This window comes from Ambystoma mexicanum, chromosome 10, assembly GCF_040938575.1.
Source record: "Ambystoma mexicanum isolate Mex_15411 chromosome 10, UKY_AmexF1_1, whole genome shotgun sequence".
NCBI classification, from domain to species: domain Eukaryota; kingdom Metazoa; phylum Chordata; class Amphibia; order Caudata; family Ambystomatidae; genus Ambystoma; species Ambystoma mexicanum.
The window spans coordinates 70,839,694-70,856,424 of NC_090932.1; the positions used below are offsets into that span (position 1 = coordinate 70,839,694).

At 46.6% G+C, this 16,731-nt stretch overlaps 1 protein-coding gene across 1 annotated transcript in view; it reads right to left on the reverse strand.

Annotated features, from left to right (window-relative positions):
* CHRNG (cholinergic receptor nicotinic gamma subunit) overlaps positions 1–16,731 on the reverse strand; it is a 265,266-nt gene that overhangs the window by 167,511 nt on the left and 81,024 nt on the right. Inside the window, exon 2 of the mRNA XM_069617539.1 lies at positions 2,235–2,374. Within this exon, the coding sequence (XP_069473640.1) occupies positions 2,235–2,374 (140 nt within the window). The remainder of the gene's footprint in view (positions 1–2,234; positions 2,375–16,731) is intronic.

Below are 16,731 nucleotides of genomic sequence, written 5' to 3' on the forward strand. Positions count from 1 at the left end.
AACCAATCATGGGGCGTTCTGGGGATTTTCCCCCTGTGAATTTAAACAAAAATAATGGGTTAAAATGCTGCATTGTAGAGCATACTTAAAAAATAAATGGGTACATTTAAGAGGGATGTTGAGAGAGAGGACAACGGGCGCTACTCGCAGGGGACTCGGGCTACTGAGGGATGGGAGCACCCCGTCTTTATAAGTGCGGTGGTGGATTCACAGCTGTGCTCCTGCGAATTCCCCACAATCTCATCTTCCTAATGACTGTGTGGGTCAGCTCACCCACTGCCTCCCTGGCCACTTTCAGCTATGATGGGAGTGGGGGGGGGGTAAGTGCATTCCCATTTTCTCTCTGCAGAAGACCCCGAATGCTGCACGCCACTAAGCAACTCCTCCCACCCCTCTCACTCATTTTCCTGAGCCAGCTTAGAGTGCTGCTTCAGGATGCCACGCTTCTAATTGTAGTCATTGGGCCTCATTAAGAGTGTGCCGGTCCGGAAACAATGGTGGCGGTAAACCCGAGTTCTATGGGACTCCACGGGAATGGGGAGTAACGGAATGCTGGCTCCAGAATTACCGGACCACCGGGGCTGCAATACCCCTGTGATTCCGGCAAGTCTGGAGCCAGTAAGTTCCCACGGGTCCGGCGGTAGCTTGCCAGTTTTACCGGCACGGCTACCGCCGGACTCGTAATGAGGCCCATTGACTTTGATTTTCAACACACCTCTCTTGGCTATTATAAAGAGAAAATGTTCACCAAACAGAGGCACTGTAAGGGGAGGTGGGAGGGCAACACCGCACAGAGACATTGGTGGCCTGCTGTCCTGGTAAAGTTGCAGGTCCAGCTGATGGCTACATGGGCTGGCTAAACACTAAATTAAGAAAGTCATTACAGGTGTGGGAGAGGAGTGGGGGTCCAAATAACATTTCTCGGGGGTCCTGGTGAAGGACTGTTCAGTTTTTCCTTTTGGGAGAGCAGGGAACAGATCCTCGCCTCTCAGGACAGGTGCAAACACATACACACCGTCCTAATTGTTGTGGCCTCATATGTTTAGCAAACACAGTTGGACCCAGTTTATATTTATTAAGTTTTAAATTCGTAATTTTTTTAAATCCTGGAGTTTTTCATCCGACATATTTTCTTCGTTTTTTTCCCTACCAATTCATGACACCGATAAAGTGAATCAGGCCAGAGCATTGTTATCCCAGGCAATGGACTGGGCAGGTCGACCAGCAGAAGGCGGTGAGATGTTGTATTCCGCCCTGCATTTCCCACATCTGCAGCCTGCCACCGCTGTGCTGTCTTTGCAGCCGCCCCCTGTACTGACACTAGAGTCCGGCTTCGTTTATAACCAGAGACCTCATCCCTGGAGCTATCCAGAGAACTCAAGTTGCCCCATGTTGGGTGTAAAGAGCTCCCCCAGCCCGAAGGAGCGATCTGTTGGCAGCCTGCAAGCGCCACACTTAGTGGAGTAACTTTGCTGAAAAAGTTGGGGGGGGCATGACATCTGAAGAAAAGGTGCCCCAGCCAAATGAATGCGGACAAAATGGTGTGCCATGAAAGTTGGGGGGGACAAACACCCCTGTCCCCCCCCCCTAAAATTACGCCCATGGCCACACAGTCAAATTCTAGCAGAGAAATGAGGGCTCTAGCAGCCAGTCTTATGTAAGGCTCAGAAACGTTGCTACACCGAGCAGCACGCATGGCACAAGAAGCAGTGCTTCTGGCACAGTGAGCAGCGACATTGGCAAATTGACAGGTATAAGTCAGCGTCGTTAATTGGTCTGGAAAAGATCTGGCGCTATGCTAATTTCGGAACTCGGGGCTTGTTTGCCTTTGGGTTATAGACTTTGAGCTTCCATCCGTGGATACAACCAAAAGTCCGTGGGCTATAGCCCTCCATTCCCCCCCCCAGAGATGCCTCTGGGCTTAGCTAGAAATGGGATCCACCCTGTCAGCCCGTGTAATCTTCTGATTTGGCTATAGTCCACCCTTGGCTGGTACTGAATGAAACCGGCTGCACAGAAAAAGGTATACTAAGGCCACAAAACAGTAAAATCCAGTTGGATTTTCAGAATTGCCAAAACATATGCAATTAATCTCCATTGGCTTTTATTATATGTCCATTGTCCTCATACATATGCTTTATAGACCTCCCAAAATCCTGACCTCGTTCTATTCTTCGCTAGATCGACACGCCCACCCCAGATCTATGTTTTGGGTGAGAATGGTGAAACCTCACCAGGGAAATGAGGTTGGTGAGTGTGAGCTTCAAGATGACATCGATGACGTCCCCGTCGGTCTCTGCCGGCCGCAGAGTCCTGTTGTAGCCCTCCATCAGATCACTCATCAGCTGCTCCTCCTCGTTTCGGCAGAGGATGGCTGAAAGAGACACAGAACACAGACTAACTAGAGGGCGGGGTAATGCTGAAATCCAGGCTGGCTTGAGTACATGGTTCCCCGCTGCAAATGATTAAACCCCACTGATGTTTGCTACAAATGCGGTCACAACTGCAGTGCTTATCCTTGTTACCAATAATGAGACCACACGGCTAACTGATGCCAACTAGAACGCACACCCTGGTAATTACAATCAAGAATTATAAAACACTGCTGGCATTAATGATAAACATTCACCCTCTTGTTGTGAATAGAATTACAAATGCAACATCGAGGAGTGATAGATGGTTGGTTTTGAATGAATCATAACCACTGGCATTTCTCCGGGCAACTCCCCCAGACCATCATCATTACACCTGCCATGGCATTATAAAAGTAAACTGAAAAGCAGGTTTGGTGCCACAACAGAAGGGCCACTCCAGCCCAAACTGCTGAGTCGTTTTCCTTCTGCGCAAGACCACAAGCAACCAGAGACATGTTTGGGCATCATTTGTCGTCATCAGTGAGGAGTCGACTGGATCCCCAGGAATAGGAAGTCCTGTGCCCACTTCTGGGCATACCTGTTCCTCTCATTTCAACAAACTGAAGTTATGGCTGGTAGGTTGTGAATTAATCAAAACCACTGGCATTCCTTTAGGCAACGCTGTAAAGCATTGCTTGATTTTATTGTATACCGGCCATGACACACTTTATGCCACTGCCACAAACATCAGCATTACACTTTATCCCACTGACAGAAACAATACACAAATACTGTCACACAATAGCAACACACATTCATCCATGCCACTTTTCACTGCTGGCAGTCATGAAACCACACAGCTTCTTGCTGCCACAAGTGAAGTCATCCCACTGCTTCTCTCTGCCAACAATAAAGACCACACACCACTTCTTGATGCCAGTTATGCGACCACATTACGCCTCTTTTCCAAAAAGAATACGCTGACTCACTGAAACACTACTTCTGACTCGCACCGATAATGCACCCAGACCGCTTGCTACTGCCAATTGTAATGTACATATACTCTCTCCGAGCAGAAGAATCACCCCTAGCATTCCGAAAGGCCATGAAGACCACTCTATTGACATAACGAACCCACCCCACATTATTCTTATGTAATTCATGCTAACCTCATAGTGTACCCTTATCTATGATATCCATGTACAATTGTACTAAATGCTATGATATCTATGTATAAATGTACTAAATGCCATATGCTATATATGGCCATCCCACTTGTAACCCCTGTAGCTAAGCTCCCCTCAAGTAACAGCGCCACAATGCCTATGGGCTGTTTTGTGCACTATACAAATGTTAAAAATAAAAGTAAAATTAATAAAATACTACTTCTTGGTGCCGCTTCCTACTGTTAATGTTAATGTTAAAGGATATTTGTACCCCGCACAATCACCACCGGGGTGGTCCCCTGGTGCTCTGGCGGCTCTGAAAGAGGGAGATGAGGGTTGGGGGGGTGAGTTAGTGGGAATAAGCTGGAAAAGTGCAAGAGAGCAGTGATGTGCTGTTGACAGCCTCAGCCCGGTGGGTCCGTTGCCTGGGCTTGGGGTGTTTTACGGTCGGTAGTCATCGTGTGCCTTTGTGCAAGTCTATGTGCAGTTTGTTTTGTTGTTGCAGTGTAGTGAAGTTTGTGCGGATTGCTGAGTTTTAGGCTTGTGGTTGTGTTTGGTTAGAGTTTGAGGGATGTATGCAGAGGAGTGAGATTGTTAGTGGATTGGTTAGTTGGCATTGCTGTCCTTGCAATTATGTCTAGGTGTGATGCTTGCTAACATTCACTATTCGATCGGAGTGTGGTGCTTGCTAATTTCAATATTCTGTCTAGATGTGAGGCAGTCTAGTGATCACGATTCCATACAAGTGCTTGTCATCATTCACAGTTTCATTTAAGTCTGGCGCATGCTAACATTTACATTTCTATTTAGATGCGACACAGGCTAAGGTTAAGAATTCCATCTAAGTGTGGCACATGCTAACATTCACATTTATATCTAGATGCGACGCAGGCTAAGGTTAAGAATTCCATCTAAGTGTTGCGCATGCTAACATTCACATTTATATCTAGATGGGACGCAGGCTAAGGTTAAGAATTCCATCTAAGTGTTGCGCGTGCTAACATTCACATTTATATCTAGATGCGACGCAGGCTAAGGATAAGAATTCCATCTAAGTGTGGCACGTGCTAACATTCACATTTATATCTAGATGCGACGCAGGCTAAGGTTAAGAATTCCATCTAAGTGTGGCACGTGCTAACATTCACATTTATATCTAGATGCGACGCAAGCTCAGGTTAAGAATTCCATCTAAGTGTTGCGCATGCTAACATTCACATTTATATCTAGATGCGACGCAGGCTCAGGTTAAGAATTCCATCTAAGTGTTGCGCATGCTAACATTCACATTTATATCTAGATGCGACGCAGGCTAAGGTTAAGAATTCCATCTAAGTGTTGCGCGTGCTAACATTCACATTTATATCTAGATGCGACGCAGGCTAAGGATAAGAATTCCATCTAAGTGTGGCACGTGCTAACATTCACATTTATATCTAGATGCGACGCAGGCTAAGGATAAGAATTCCATCTAAGTGTGGCACGTGCTAACATTCACATTTATATCTAGATGCGACGCAGGCTAAGGTTAAGAATTCCATCTAAGTGTGGCACGTGCTAACATTCACATTTATATCTAGATGCGACGAAGGCTAAGGATAAGAATTCCATCTAAGTGTGGCACGTGCTAACATTCACATTTATATCTAGATGCGACGCAGGCTAAGGTTAAGAATTCCATCTAAGTGTGGCACGTGCTAACATTCACATTTATATCTAGATGCGACGCAGGCTAAGGATAAGAATTCCATCTAAGTGTGGCACGTGCTAACATTCACATTTATATCTAGATGCGACGCAAGCTCAGGTTAAGAATTCCATCTAAGTGTTGCGCATGCTAACATTCACATTTATATCTAGATGCGACGCAGGCTAAGGATAAGAATTCCATCTAAGTGTGGCACGTGCTAACATTCACATTTATATCTAGATGCGACGCAAGCTCAGGTTAAGAATTCCATCTAAGTGTTGCGCGTGCTAACATTCACATTTATATCTAGATGCGACGCAAGCTCAGGTTAAGAATTCCATCTAAGTGTTGCGCATGCTAACATTCACATTTATATCTAGATGCGACGCAGGCTAAGGATAAGAATTCCATCTAAGTGTGGCACGTGCTAACATTCACATTTATATCTAGATGCGACGCAAGCTCAGGTTAAGAATTCCATCTAAGTGTTGCGCGTGCTAACATTCACATTTATAACTAGATGCGACGCTGGCCAAAGTTAGGACTTACATCCAAGTGTGGCACATGCTAAAATTCATAGTCATGTCTAGATGTGACGCAGGCTAGTCTGGACCGTACTCTGTAGGTGTGGCAATATTAATAACAGCACAATGCAATGCAAAATGGTGTGTGTGGGATGAGAACACACCTAGATTCAATTTTAATGCACACAATGCAAAAAAAGGTGTGGGATGGCAAATATATTTTACCCACTCTGCTTCTTGCTGCTGCGACAGACTCCACGGAATGAGCAAGTGTCCCAGGAAAGCAAGTGAAAGCAAGTTTAAGCTTTGCAATAGTTGTCAGGTCTGCTGTTGTTGTGCTCAGGGTCGAGAGGTCATTCAGGCTCATTTTCTCACAGGGTCTCCTGAGTTCAGACAATAAGATCCTGTGCTCCTTTAATGCCTGTTCTTCAAGGTGCTTGAGGAGCTCTCACCCCCAATCCCAGAATGAACTCGGACCTTTCAATGTCTCTTTCTCTGGGGACTTTTGGAGTTCTGATCCCCATTTCCGGGATGATTGTATTCCTTCAGCATCTCGTTATCAAGATGCGTTAGTTGTGTGGACTTCCAATCCCAGCATGCAATGCGTTCTTCCACTGCCTCTTCTGGAAATGCATAATGACCTTTGGGCCCAGGTCCACCATGCAAGGAATTCTTTCTCAGTTCTATTGTACAATGTGTTCTTTTAATGGCTCTTTCTCAAAGCACCCTGGGAACTTATACTCCCCGTCCTAGCATGCACCATTTTTTGTTTACTATGACTTATCACACTGCAAGTCCCGTACATTCGGCCTCATTACGAGTTTGGCAGTAAGTGGTAAAGTTGGCGGTAACACCAAATTATGAGTTTGGGCATGGAGCGTAGAATTTGCCTCCAGGAAAATCCTGGAGGTAATCCTCCAACTCACTGCCCCAAAATCGGCAGAACTGGCAGAATTACCACATCAGAAATTCTGCTACGGAAATTCCGCCAAACAAGTCCCATTGAGTCCAGTGGACTAAAATTAAATAGGGAATTACACTGCCACCACCACTTGTAATCTGGTGGAAATTCCATCGGACCAAGTGGTGGTAACGGTAATTCATTTGGGTGGTATTCTGGCAGATTTACCACCGGAATACCACCTAACTTGTAATCTGACTTTCTCAGTGTTCTGTGCACACTCCCAGGACAGTGTATTCTGTTTCTGCTTAATGCAGCTTTCAGAATAAATTCTGAGGACTCCCGCTCCCGCTCTCACCATGTAGTGTATTTACTTAACCAATGTTTCTCAATGTTATCTGGGGACTCACAGTCCCAGGAGCATCTATAATGTTTCTGCTCAATGCACCTTTATCATTATACTCTGTGAATTCACACTCCCAACCCAGCATGTAGTGTTCATCCAACCTGACTTTCTCTATGTTCTTGGAGACTCACAGTCATACGCTACTGTCAATGCAGTGTTGTCAATACGCCATGGGAGCTTACACTACCCATCCCAGCATGTAGTGTTCATCCAACCTGACTTTCTCTATGTTCTTGGAGACTCACAGTCGCACGCTACTGTCAATGCAGTGTTGTCAATACGCCATGGGAGCTTACACTACCCATCCCAGCATGTAGTGTTCATCCAACCTGACTTTCTCTATGTTCTTGGAGACTCACAGTCGCACGCTACTGTCAATGCAGTGTTGTCAACACGCCATGGGAATTCACACTCCTGATCCCAGCATCTAGTGATTTGACTCACCTGACTTTCTGAATGTTCTGTGGAGACTCACAGCTGCAGTCCCAGGACAGTTTCCTGTTCCAAAATTCTCCACAAATGCACTATAAATGTTCTGTTTGCTGTTGCTTGCTTCGATACTGACCCATTTTACTGAGCGGCTGGCATGTCCCCCAACTGTGATTTGAGACAACCTAGCTCTCTCCTGATTTCGACTACATATGGAGTGCATCGCATATCCCACAGAAGATTTTATTAGCCTGGCACCCCTCCTCTACTGGGTGAGGATTTGGACAACTCCACGCCTCATCAGGTATAGGAACGTGCTAAGGTATATCCTAACTTTGTCGGGAAGTCGATCACTCCCAACAACTCCAAGCCTCATTAGGTGTAGGAATGTGCTAAGGTATATCCTAACTTTGCCGGGAAGTCGATCACTCCCAACAACTCCAAGCCTCATCAGGTATAGGAATGTGCTAAGGTATATCCTAACTTTGCCGGGAAGTCGATCACTCCCATGGTTCCAGCACGTGAAAAGTAGGTTATGCCAACTGAACCTGGATGACTTTTGGAACCATCCACATGATATGACCGAAGAGTACAAAGAGCTGGTGAAAAATGATGGCATGGAGTCTTTGAGACGGTGTATGGCAGAAGCATGCCTCAAGCTCAGCAGCGGACTGACTTATTTGAGATCAAAACTGGACTTTGGTTTGGAAGACTATTTGCACGCTTTTAGTCCCCGAAATGCACATGGACTTTCTCTATGTTCTTGGAGACTCACAGTCAATACACCATGGGAACTCACACTCCCAATCCCAGCATGTAGTGTTTTTACTCAACCTGACTTTCTCAATGATGTTTGGAGAATCGTAGACCAGGTCCCAGAGTACTGTCAATACGCTCTGGGAACTCACACTCACAATCCTTGCATGTAGTCTTAACCACTGTAACCCTCATGCAGGGGATTAAAGAAAGGATCCCAGGTGCGCGAAGCCGCGCCAGGGATCCTGCAGTAAAGAAAAAGGAATTGGATACCCGGTGCGAGAGCAGTACCAGGGACCAGAGGGAAAAAAAGGTTAGAGGAAGGGACCCTCACACATGCCCACACTCGAAGCGGAGCACCAGTTGACAGTTAGAGGAAACCCTTAAAGAGAATTGGAGGCACTCCCCTGAGCATGTTTCCCGAAGCAGCCCGGGCCTTCATGTTGGCGCTCTGCAGACTATCAGGGGAGTGGCCATTGTTTTCAGCCCTTCTGGGGCTAAATTTAAAGAAAGGGAATACCCCCTTGACAGGTGGCCCACTGAGACCTGGGCCACACCTGGCAGACATGGCCCAGGTGTGGAACATTCTGGAAGGCTTCCTCACACTGCATCTAAATGCTGGTCTTCATTTTGTCAAACAGCCCAGCCCAAGTAGACTTTGGGGCCTCCACACCTTGCTGCTGCTGTTGTCTGCTGCATTTGTCTGCCACAATAGCCAAGACAGGAGAGCGCGGAGAGAGAGGAACATTGTGAGAGCAGCAGCAGAGACCTTGAGACAGCCATGGCCAGGTTGTCTTGATACAATTTCAGTCTACAATACAGACCTGGGCGCACTAACATCGATGCCAATGCCCTCTCTTGGAGGACTCTTGCTCAGTTTGGATGACACAGCTTGATCCATCTCATGGAAGAAGTTGTCTTCAACAGGCATCAGAGCTATCTGTTGGGCTGCAAGTCAGCAGGAGCCGGACAGAGCCAGGAGCGTGGATTACTTGGGATCCTCAGTTGAGGCGGTACCCGCCATCTATTGCGTCATCACTGGTCTGGAGGTGTTTGAGCTACCGTGTCTGACCCGAGATGAGATCCGAAAGCCAAGACCAGGGGAGCGGATGTGTCCAGTGACGTCGTTCATGACCCCGAGCAAGCGGCAATGCTGAAGGAGTGTAAGACATTCTGCAGAACCGTAAAATCCTGTACAAGGAAAGAAAAGCTTGAGACCAGCTACTACATCACCTGGTTTTGCCACAGAGATTCCACCGAGCTGTATTGTATCCACTCCACGACCAGCATGGACATCCTGACAGTGACCGAATCTTTGAGTTGGTCCACTCAAGGGTTTTCTGGCCCAGACTAGTGGCAGATGTCGAGTATAATTGCTAGCATTGTGCCAGATGTGTCACCAGGAAGACCGCGGCTCGTCCTGCAGCCTATCTTCATCATCTGCAGATGGGCTGAATGGACCTCTTCTGCATCGACTTCCTCAAGCTGGAGATGGACAGGCAAAGAGAACAGAATATCCTGATGGTGACAGACCACTTCATTCGGTACGTGCAGGTGTTTCCCACCAAAGGTCAGCGTCCCACCACCATTGCCCACGTGTTGTGGGAAAAATCCTTTGTGTACTGCGGCTGGCGGCCAGGATTCATTCCAACAAGGGATCCGATTGTGAATTGACGCTCATTAAGCAGATGCTCGAACTGGTTGGCTTTAAGAAGACCCGTACAACTCCATATCACATTCAGGGGGATGCCCAAGTGGAGAAGTTTAATCGAACCCTCTTTGCAATGCCCGGCATCCAGAGGCAAGAGGAGAAAAGAACAAATGTAGTCAGCATGTGGCCACGCTGACCCATGCGTACAACTGTATGAAGAATAATGCCACCGAGTTTACACCATATTTCTTGATGTTTGGAAGGGATGCATGTCTACCTGTAGACCTGTGTTCTGAAGTGTCCGCAGATGGAGCAGGCAGCGAGAACTACGCCAGCTATGTAAAATTGCTCTAGCGTCAACAGGAGCAGTCATATCAGCTTGCACAGGCTGCTGTGGAGAAGACAGCAGAAGAGAACAAACACTGCTCTGATGCTAAGGTCAGGCAACACTCTTCGACCTGGGGATTGTGTGTTGATCCGCAGCCTGGGAAAAAGAGGACCCTACAAGCTAGGTGACAAGTGAGAGTCTCAGCCTTTCAGCATAGAGCATCAGCTGGGAGAGGTCCCGGTCTACCGACTCAGAGAGGAAGGATGGCCAAGGAATATCAAGACCTTGCACCGCAACACCCGCTCCCAGCTGGGGATGAGTTTGAGCTGACACCAGAGGTGACTGATGAAGAACCGTCCAAGGGGGCAGTCACACACCAGCAGTGACTCTGCACTGAGAAGCCTGAAGAAGATCCTTCGTAGGCTCAATCCCTGGAAGCTTCACCAGCTACTGAGACCATGAGGCCACCAGAATTCCAGTCAGAGGTCAGTGAAGACAATGACGCTGAGGACGAACAGTTTTGCGCCTACCCAGACCAAGGGCTGGATCAGACACTAGTGTGGGTCCCTACAACCAATGATCCAGATCCCACTCCTAGTGAACTTGAACCTCATCCTGAGAGTGTTCCTTCAGTTGTTCCAGATTCTGTTTCCATCGTCCCTACTGCACTGGACATGCTAGGGGACCCCTACCTGTTCCTCCACTGGAAGATAGTAACCCTGACTTGGCACAGTTCACATTGCCAGATCTGGGGAAAAACGCAGATGAGGCCCCGGCTGTTCTTCATTGGACCACCCGGGAGAGCCGGCCTGTTATGAAGTTAACATATGATACACCATGGGTCCAGTGTGGGGTTCGAGACTGTTCCTCTCAGTCTTCCATTCCCCTGTCCTTAGACCAGCTTCCTGGGAGTTCAGGGGTACTGTGGGAAGTGCCTGAAATGCAGGGTACTGGGTGGAAACCAGTGGCCTCTCCTAAATCATGGCTTGATAAATGTATAGAACAGGCCAAGGCTATCCTCAAAGCCAAGGATTGTTCAAAAGGGGGAAGCATGTAACCCCCATAATCTCTGTGTGGGGGATTAAAGAAAGAATCACTGGCATGTGAAGCCGCGCCGGGGATCCTGAAGTAAAGAAAAGAGAATCGGATCCCCTGCTTGAGAGCTGCGCCGGAGAACAGAGGGGAAAAAAGCTTAGGATAAGGGACTCTCGCACATGACCACGCGAGGGTCCTTTTGCTCTAAAAAAGAAAATAAATGCTTGCCCGCATGAGCGGCGCACCAGTTGACAGTTATAGAAAAGCCTTCAAGAGGATTGGAGGCGCTCCGCTCGGTGGCATTCTCCGCAGCAGCCCGGGCCTTCATGCTGGCACTCCCATGACTAGCAGGGGAGGGCCTGTGTGCACTTCTGCCCCCTACGTGGCTTTATCCACCGCAGGCCCCAGGGCATTTTTAAATTACTGGTACTCCCCACAGCACGGGATCATCCATTATTATTTAAAGAAAGGGGCCACCCCCTTGACAGGTGGCCCACTGAGACCTGGGCCACACCTGGCAGACATGTCCCAGGTGTGAAATGTTCTGGGAGGCCCACTCATGCTGCATTTAAATGCTGGTCTGAATTTTGCCAAGCAGCCCAGCCCAAGTAAAGATTTTGGGGCCTCCACCATTATTGCTGCTGCTGCAGTTGTCTGCCACAAGAACCACCACAGGAGAGCGCAGAGAGAGAGGAACATCAAGACAGCAGCATCAGAGACCTTGAGACAACCATGGCCAGGTTGTCTTGCAACTAAGGTCTTTATAAATAGTTCTTAATACAGTGCACTGTATGGACTTTGTAAATATATTTTAAATGTTTACATTTTCAAGGATTCTTTTTATATTTTTGTGTTTTACCTTTTAGATATGCAGCTGCTAGGAGTAATTTAAGTTGTATGTAGTGTCTTGTGCTTGCCCCTTTTATACAAAAACTCTCAAACCCCCCTGCTGGTGTACCGGAAAAGTATAAACTTGAGCTTTTAACAACTAAAAAGAACTGTACACCAGCATTCCTTTTTCCACCTTTCCTTTCGTGTGACAATTACTCTAACCTTGTGTTTTTCCCTTAGGGGTATTTAAGGATCCTACCCTAACTTCCTGATCTTCCTTACCTCCACTACCTTCATATCGAGGTACATCGGGTTGATCTTGCTCCCAGGAGAGCAGAGTTTGAAGGCAGGCAAGAGGCGGGTCAAGTCGTAAGTGAAGGTTTAAGCTGTCTATTTTGTGCCCGCCTGCACCTGTCTCCAATAAGGTGCATTTGACGACCACCCCGCTACATTTTGTTTACGCAAGCTGACAGTTTCAATGTTCTCTGGAGCATCACAGTCCCTATCCCAGGATACTGTATTATGTGTCTACTCAATGCAGCTTTTTCCGAACACTACAGGAACTTACACTCCAGATTCCAGCATGCAAGGTTTCTTTCTCCTTGCCTCCTGATCTGTTCTTTCATTTGGTCCAGCCCTATTGGCTTGCGTCTCTCCTTAGCACCCTACTCTTGCCTCCTTTTACTGTTGTCCAGATGTTTTCTCTTCCATGCTGTTGCTGAGCTGTGTGTTCAATGTCTGCTGCCTCTCCAACCCTTAACTTCTGAGGCTGGATTTTTCATTGGCTTACCGCTCATAATGGCAGACATCCTCTTGGTATTCTCCACCATAGGTCAACATTACACCTCAAGAAATCCACCCTTTCCTGGTTCATGGACCTTTCCTTCCGGCTATGGTGATGCAAATGGGGTCAACTGAGGATAGTCACGAAGACAGACTCCAAACATGATACCTTGGCATCGATTAAGGAGGCACGTCATCACATTGCCACAATAATGTAGTTAATTAGCTTTCACTGGCAAATATAATGTTGAGCTTAGAGCCCTTTGGGTAACGTGCATGCAAAGGATGGGATGCAGAATAAATCTGACACCAAATAATAGAACCAACTAAGGAAGATGACAAAGTTTACTGTTTTATTATCGATTGTCTGAAACAGGGAGTTACAAGGGACATCAATGGACGTTCGCTCAAGCTCTCGGTTCATTTCACATAAAAACACATTTATAAACAAAAAAATTCATCACACGTGACATCATACTACGTGGCAAATGAGAAAAACCTACAAAGAGTTGTGATAGGCTCAAGGGGAACATCTAAGTATACTTTCCATAAGGGGTGGGATTGTGATTGGATATCTATTATCAGGTGGACAACTTATGCCCACCTCTAAATCATATCATCTTCAACACTATTAAGTACACAGTATATCATTGGCTCTCAAACTATAAGGCCCTTCGTTATATGGCCCTCCATAATTGGTTGGCACGCTTGTGCCATGTCTGGAAAATTCGGTTCACTTAGCAGCAGGTGAGCTCAGACCCAGGTGCCAGAAGGTTGACTTAACTTTACCTCCCCACCCGATTAGCCCAACGTCTCTCATCACCCATGCCTTCTGCCATGAAGATTGTCTTTGAACTTGGCCTTGCAAAGTATTTTTGTCAGTGAGAATATAAGGGAGTACGATCATGCACTATCGCTGTTCTAGAACTCCAAGCTCAACTCCATTTTCATTCTTAGCTCATGTGACAGGAGACCATGATTTGGACCATTTTTCAGCATTTAAAGGTCTTAAGGGAATAAAACTTGGCATGCATGGTGTTCTATCTTTGCACCTTAACAGGGGATGATTCAGCTTCTCATGTTCACTGCCTTCAAGAATAGATAACCAGCCGTGGCTGCTTTCACTTTGAAACCAGGCACAACAGCCTCACCATTCGTATCCACAATCTCAGCTAATTCTCGCTGCAACACAGTTCTCAGCCTTTCCTCTCCATGAGTCCAGGCTTACTAATATTCATGACACCGATGTCCAGTTTCTATACAATGGTGGTTTCGCCTGCAGTCTATTCACTACGTAAAGCGAGCTTCTAAGATCACTTAGTCTACTTGCATTGCGGCATCTGTACAGTTATTGAACGGCTTGCATTTTCTGCACTGCGTCACACATGTGCAATCTTCTTTTCGCATATGAAAGTTTACTCGATTCTGAACTTCGTCATCAGTTTCTATAAGGTCCATGAATCCTCTTCAGCCAGTATCATCAGTGCCGTCACGTTAATCTCTCGTGACATCACTAGCTCCTCCTTCTCTCATTTTTTATATTCCTTCAGGAAGTTACTCCCTCAGATAGTCATCTCTTCGGGAATACATTTGATAAGGTTTTCTCAGAGGGTATCTCCTTTCGAATATCTGCCATGGTATGGTCACAATTGCTGGTGTCAAGCATGGCACAATCTCAGACTTCCAACATACAGGAGGTAGGGTGGCGGGACTTCCTGCACAGGCATGTAACTGCTCCTCTACAATGTAACCACACTATTTCTTTCTACCAATTACAATTCACAAAGCCATTTCTTTCTGTCAAAATGAATTCAACTGCACCACTTTCTACTGCCAATTGTGATGTAACCACAGTACATCTTGCTGACAGTTATGCAGTAACCACAGTGCTTCTGACTACCAATAATAATGTGTGCACATGCGAAGTGGGCAAAATGCTGGCGGTGAGAGCAATCATGAGGAGATCTTTGTGTGTGATCCAATATGTGGTGACTAGGAGCCAGGAGATTCACTGGTAATCATCGGCTTGTTGAATAGACCTCCACATACTGATGAAAACAAGCAAAGCTTAGTGAAGTGTGCAAAATGTTGGCAGTGTCTGCACTCGTTGGCGGAAGCACACTTCACCATTTTTGACCAGAACAACAGCAGTGGTGAGTGATACCTGACTAGTGCTTTAGTGTTGACAACAACCCACCAATGCAAAGCTAAGGATTGGGGTCATAATCAATTTGGTCTGATACTCAGAATAGAGAGAAATGTGGGTGTGGAGGTATGACTAAGGCAGCCCTCTCAGTTAATCGGTCATGCCCTCCCTTTCTTTGCCTACCTTGGTTGTGATGCTCCTTTAACTGGAACATCACTGTTATCCCGCTGCCTTTGATTGATGACCCTTTTTGATGCATCTGTGTGAGACTATCACTCAATAGGAGGCAGTTTGCACAGTTGGCGATCAGGGCTATACAAAATAAAAGCTGCTGTGAGTAATATCATTGCTCAGCCTCTGGTTACCAGTCCGCCTTACAATTTGCATAATACAAGATCTAGGCTTTATGGTGAAAAAGTCGACTGCAAAAACGGCGAAAAAAAAAATTTAGAATTTTTTTTTTTCGAATGTGTTTTTTTCAAAAATAAAATGTAATGCCCCGTTTATTTTTACTAGCTAAACCCGAAAAAACATAAAAATTGCACATTTTTTTTTCTCGACATTATTGCATTCGACTTTTTGCATTCGACATTATAACTGCACACCCCCTAGGACATTAGGGGAAACAAAGACTTCTGCTCCCTCATGAGGAGAACCGATTGACTCTCTCCCACATTATAGATATTAAAGCACCATGCTTGGTCAGAAATAGCAAAGATTTAAAGGTACTGTACTCTAATTCAGACAACATCAGCTGTCAGCAGATCCTCTTCGTCTACTTCCTTGTGAGAAGATGATCATACTACAGTTCTGGCTCACTGCTAAGAGGGATTTCTGGATTCTGTCCTGGAGGGGCAGAGGTTCAGAAGGCCAGCCTAGTTTCCTGGAACAGGGTAACCTCTGGACAAGCCAGACCAATCAGGGTAGCGATGGCGGCGGTCAAGACTAGGTCTCAAGAGGGGTGAGGGTGACTGAAAGCCCGCAATGAGCACACCAAGCAAGGACGCTTACACATTACTCCAGACAGGTGTTATATTAAAAATATAGACACATTTATTGCAAGGCCTTTGTAGCATCGACCATAGTAAAGAATCACGATAAAACTCCAATAAACCAACACATCACAAGCAATACAATATATATACAAGACCAAGGGGTCTAAGGAATTAGAAGCACGAAATATGCAGACCACCTAGATGGGGAGAAAAACAGGCAGTGCAAGTAATCGTTAGACCCAGTTCGACATCAGAGGCCACCTAACTAGAAGGAAGTCCGAGCCCTACGAAGAGTGGAGCCTTGTGCTCAAAAATACCTGCACACACGGGTGCCAACGGGCAAAGGGGAGTCTCTTCGGGAAAATTAGGCAGTTCAGAGAGGTGAACAAAACGATGATGAACAGTTCCCCGCTACTCAAGCGCGGCCTCCACTTGTGGGCAGAAGCAGGGCGCGAGTGCAGAAAAGTTGCTGTTTACGACAGCGATGGAAAGCCAAAGGTTCCTGCGGGAGGGCGACCGGTTAGGATATTGACTACTCACCGGTCTCCGATGCAGGCAGACCCAGGTTTCTCCGATTCCGTTATGGTACTGGGAAGTTCAGATGCGATCAGCAGGATGTCACGACGACGTGTAGATTCCGCGACAGCAGGAGTCAGGGTCAAGGGTGTCCCAAATGCAGCAAACACGCACAGATTGTTACCACAGCAGGGCAACTCGGCAACCGCGTGTATTCCGG